We start from the raw sequence: 4,387 nt of genomic DNA, 5'->3' as shown, positions 1-4,387 counted from the left end.
TTACGTTAACCTATCCATCCATAAATTGTTTAAGTAAAACCTGTAATTGCATCTTCAGCCAAAATGAGAAATTTAAAGAAGATAAGTAGTCATACTATCATAAACAAAACTTAATGCCAGGGTGCTGGTGTAAGGATGTGGCAGTTGGAGTATTAGGATATATCAGGAAATGTGGGACATACAGAGGAAGAGGAAATTAATCAATAATGTGCATTTTATAGATTTTTGTGTTGCATTTTGATGTTGACAAAAATGCAATTTCCCCCACTTTCCAAATCATATATTTCCAACTGCACCTTTTTTTTCCCAGAAGAAAGGATCAGGAACAGTATCAGGATTGAAACTGCATTTTGTGTTTTTATTCGTTTGTTTTTTAATCATTCATTTAAAAAAAACAAATACGTGTGGTAAGATTGTGTGATGCTGTTTCTACATTTGCCTTGATGTTGACATTTTTAGCATATCAGGTTTGCTATGAAATAAGCAAATAAATACACTTAACATTTAATTTTTTTTAATAAATGTTAAATCAATTTTAAAGTTGAAATAATGCTATTAAAAAAGTTTTAAGGGTAAAACACGAGTGAACTGTTACAAACACAAACTCCACTGATAACCAATTAAAAATCTTTAATGGCGCTTATATATTTGACAGACATAACAAGCAACGAACACAAGCTGTAAGCGGCTTCTTATATTTCTGTGGATCTTATATTATTTGCTAGCTGTTGCTGCCCTTATGTGAAAAATTATTTTTGACTGTATCACACAACAATGAGAACACTTAGGACAATAATAACAATAGGAACACACACTAACAATAATTCTGACAGTTATAGGCCATTTCTACAGGCTTTAAGATTATCAATACAAAAATAGTTATCTCACAATGTGACTGTTTCTGAAAATGCAGCAGACCAATGCTATAAACCAGTTTCTCCTACCAGTACGAAACATTTAAAAGTACAGTACATAATACTACACACTTAAAAATGTAAAAACAAAACATTAAAAAAAACCAGTATTGAGGGGGTTGTAGGATGACACTATTAAGGGTCACAGTTGCTCTCAGAAGCGGTGCTCAGTTCCTTGCACCATTTTTCGTAAGCTCTGTGCAGGATCTCATATGATGTGTTATTAAAAATTTCTGCAATAAAAAGAAGAGCAAAGCAAAATTTTTAAATATTTAGTACAAAAGACCAACTCAAACAGTTAATTCAGCAGCAAAAAATGTGAAACTTCCAGTTCCGCCTTTGTTGCAAATACATAAGCAATGACTTCTACTTCTTTCTGGAAGGAAAAAACGTGTTTTGTAGCAGTGACAAGTACATTTAAATCAAGCAACAGGATCCGTACCTGCTTCCCCGAGACCTACAGGGAGAGGCATTCTGACCAGGCCGCCAGAATGTTTCAGCCTGTCCTGCAGAGAATTTTGTATGAGCTCCATAGTAAACTCTTGATGCCAGACAGGAAGCTCCAGGCTCACCATGCAGCTGATGATCCTCTGCTTCTCCTCTTCTGTCAATAGACCTCTCTCTTTGGACACATAAACCATATAGGACATATCTATGTTCACTGCCTCACCGTGAAGCAGAGACGGGAGAACTTTCTGGACGGGGAAGAGAAAGGTGAGATGATATCATTTGCAACCTGAATGAAAATGTGAAACCCTACACTTTTAAGATATCTGTGTGTGTGTGTATATATATATATATATATAATCTCAAAAGTGTTTAAAGCTCTACATAGCGTTAATGTATATTTTGCACATACTCCATAAACTTTATCAGCAAAAGATACAAAGGGTTCAGCTGTATTTGCCATTAGTGATCATTACCATCTCTAATGCTGGACTGATAAGATGGCCAAAGTCCACAAGTCTGTCAAGGTCATCCTCCCAAAGGTTTGGGGCAAGCTCCTCCAACATAGTCATAATAGCTATGCGAGTTGCCTGTGATGCAGCCTTTAGGGTGCTGCACCCATATACACTGTTATCAGTTTGGAATTTAGTGTTCAATAGCATAGAGCCATGTTTCTCGAGAAGTTCGAAGAGGCCGCCGTGCTTCATCATAGCCATCTGCAAAAAACCGACAAAAATTGCATGGAGTTACTTCTGCTGTCGGGGTCACTCATCTTTAGTGACCTCTGGACTAGTTTCTCTGCTATAAATGGCACATGTGTGACTGTAGTACTTGACCTTTATGGCCCATGAGATTAGCACAAGTTGCTGGGTTTTTTTCAACGTACAGACTTTATCATAAATTAAATTTGCCTTACCTTTAAAATCTCTGCCAGCCCATTGGAGATATGTCGTCGGGAAACAGTCTGTATGAATGATAGATCAAGGAAGGTGGCAGCAGGTGGAATGTAGGCACCCAGCTTATTCTTGCAGTTTGCAAAGTTAACCCCTGTCTTTGCCCCTACGCTGGCATCGATGTAGGAGAGCAGTGTGGTTGGGACTCTGATGTAAGGAGTGCGCCTCCTGTAGAGTGAGGCAGCAAAGCCCACTATGTCAAGGCACACGCCTCCACCAATGGCAATGATGGGCTCTGTTCGTCGGTCAAGAGAGAAGTTGTTGACCTCATCTAAGATCTTCAGGGCCGTCTCCATAGATTTGTTCTCCTCAGTGGTGGGTAGAGCCAAGATCTTGTAAGAGACATTGTTGGCCTCTAAGTATTCAGTTAGCTTGGAGCCATAGATTTGAAAGACTGCCTGGTCAACCACCACAAAGCGTCTGATTGGCTTGTTTGATTTTTTAATGTCCTCTAGCTGCTGAGGGTCATTGATGTGGCCCAGAAGGAGGGTGTCGTTGCCTGGGTCCAGCAAGCCCTGAGTTTCAGTTACCTTGTAAGTAAAGACAATGGGACTGATAACTGTCCAGGTTGTACCCTTCTCTGTGACATTTTCACAGCTGCCAGACAAGACACAAAAAAGTATTTATTATAATCACAGGACACTACGATGACCTTTGGTCTGTATTTGGGCTGAGATTAAAAAGACTGTAAGTTAATAACAGTTAACAGTAACAATTAAAGTATTTCTGAACAGAGACGTCATCTACCTGTCCATCATCTTGGTCTAACCTCACAATTATGCAAGATTAAAAACAATAAATAGCTTCTTTATTAGACAGAGGTGTCATCTGAGCCTCATTTACAGCATTCTTTCTTTCTTATCTCCAAGCAGGAATCTTATTATGTCAGGATACAAACAGTTTAAAACACTAAAACGCTCGTCTTCAAAATGCTTGATGTTGTACTTATCAATAAAAAAAACTGTGTTATGTAATCATATGTAATGCATTATTACAGAAAAAGACTGTAGTGTTACATTTCAAACTGATGTGTGACTTAAAGCAAAGAAAAATGGGTTTTTTGAATTGCAGCCAAAAGCAGCCACTGGTATTTTTCAGGAAGTGGAATTTAGCCACAAACCTCTGGCTAAATCCCACTTCCTGAAAAATACCAGTGGCACTTTCTGCCATTAGAAAAGACTAAATAATGCAGAAATTATAATTTAACTCGGCAATATTTGCAAATATCAGATTACTACTATCAAACTAACTAAGTGATAATTTGCAGTGTAGAATTTACTGAGAAGAGCATTAGACTGAAGAAAATGAAAGAAATTTGCAAACAAAAAGAGGTCAGTCGTAAAATACGATTAAAGGTTTATCACAGTTTTCCCTGTGATTTCTGTAAATTAGACTACGGTGTGTGTACTCACATTTTTGCAGCCGAGACACTGTCCACTCTGTCCTTATTGATCTTTTTTCCCAGTTGGCCCTTCCATGTACTTTTGACCCGCACTAAACTAAACTCAGTTGTCTTTTCTTTGACATCTTTTTCCTCTGGTTGAACTTTTCCCATTCTTGTAGGCTGTAAGTTACAGGTGTGAACAAAGCAAGTGACAAGTTCATCCTGCCTTAGGAGCCTTTACATATAGCAGTGTTTAGAGAATGCCCTTAGGACAAGGGAGGAGCTTTTTGAGATGCTTCACATGTCAATGCACGCATTTTGCGTAACTCTGAGGTAACACCTGCTTTTTGAATAAAGTATGACATTACTTAACTGTATGTATAACAGTTTAACCACAATAAATACATACAGCAGTTGAACAGTTTTGGAATATGCACACTTTTTTGCTCCTGTTGGTGAAGGTGCAGTTTTTGTTGGGTTTTTATTTTTTCAAACCACACTTTGAAAAACAGTCATGTGGTAACAAGGATATTTTTCAAAACAGGTTTGACTGACTTCAAGGTTAAGTTTTAAGGCATCAAACAACATGGCACTGGCATTGAATATGTTAGACTGAGAACACTGATTAAGTATTAATGTTTTTTTCTTAATCTAATTAACAACATTGTAAAACACAACCTGACTTATTC

The 4,387-nt window shown here is 37.7% G+C and overlaps 1 protein-coding gene across 1 annotated transcript; it reads right to left on the bottom strand.

The window, feature by feature from the left end:
* Positions 1–615: 615 nt before the first annotated feature.
* On the bottom strand, positions 616–3,935 carry eevs (2-epi-5-epi-valiolone synthase). Its single transcript, XM_085275510.1, has 5 exons — positions 3,727–3,935; positions 2,278–2,911; positions 1,838–2,077; positions 1,357–1,609; positions 616–1,147 (listed from the first exon to the last, which is right to left on the bottom strand). Exons 1-5 carry the CDS (start codon positions 3,867–3,869, stop codon positions 1,050–1,052), a joined length of 1,368 nt encoding a protein of 455 aa, XP_085131636.1. The 5' UTR covers positions 3,870–3,935; the 3' UTR covers positions 616–1,049.
* Between the last annotated feature and the right edge of the window lie 452 nt (positions 3,936–4,387).

The sequence above is a fragment of the Mchenga conophoros genome, linkage group LG5 (assembly GCF_057382185.1).
Source record: "Mchenga conophoros isolate Kocher_MC1m ecotype Shallow Benthic linkage group LG5, M_conophoros_male_GT1.1, whole genome shotgun sequence".
In the NCBI taxonomy this organism is placed as follows: domain Eukaryota; kingdom Metazoa; phylum Chordata; class Actinopteri; order Cichliformes; family Cichlidae; genus Mchenga; species Mchenga conophoros.
This window is presented reverse-complemented; position numbering and strand designations above follow the sequence as displayed.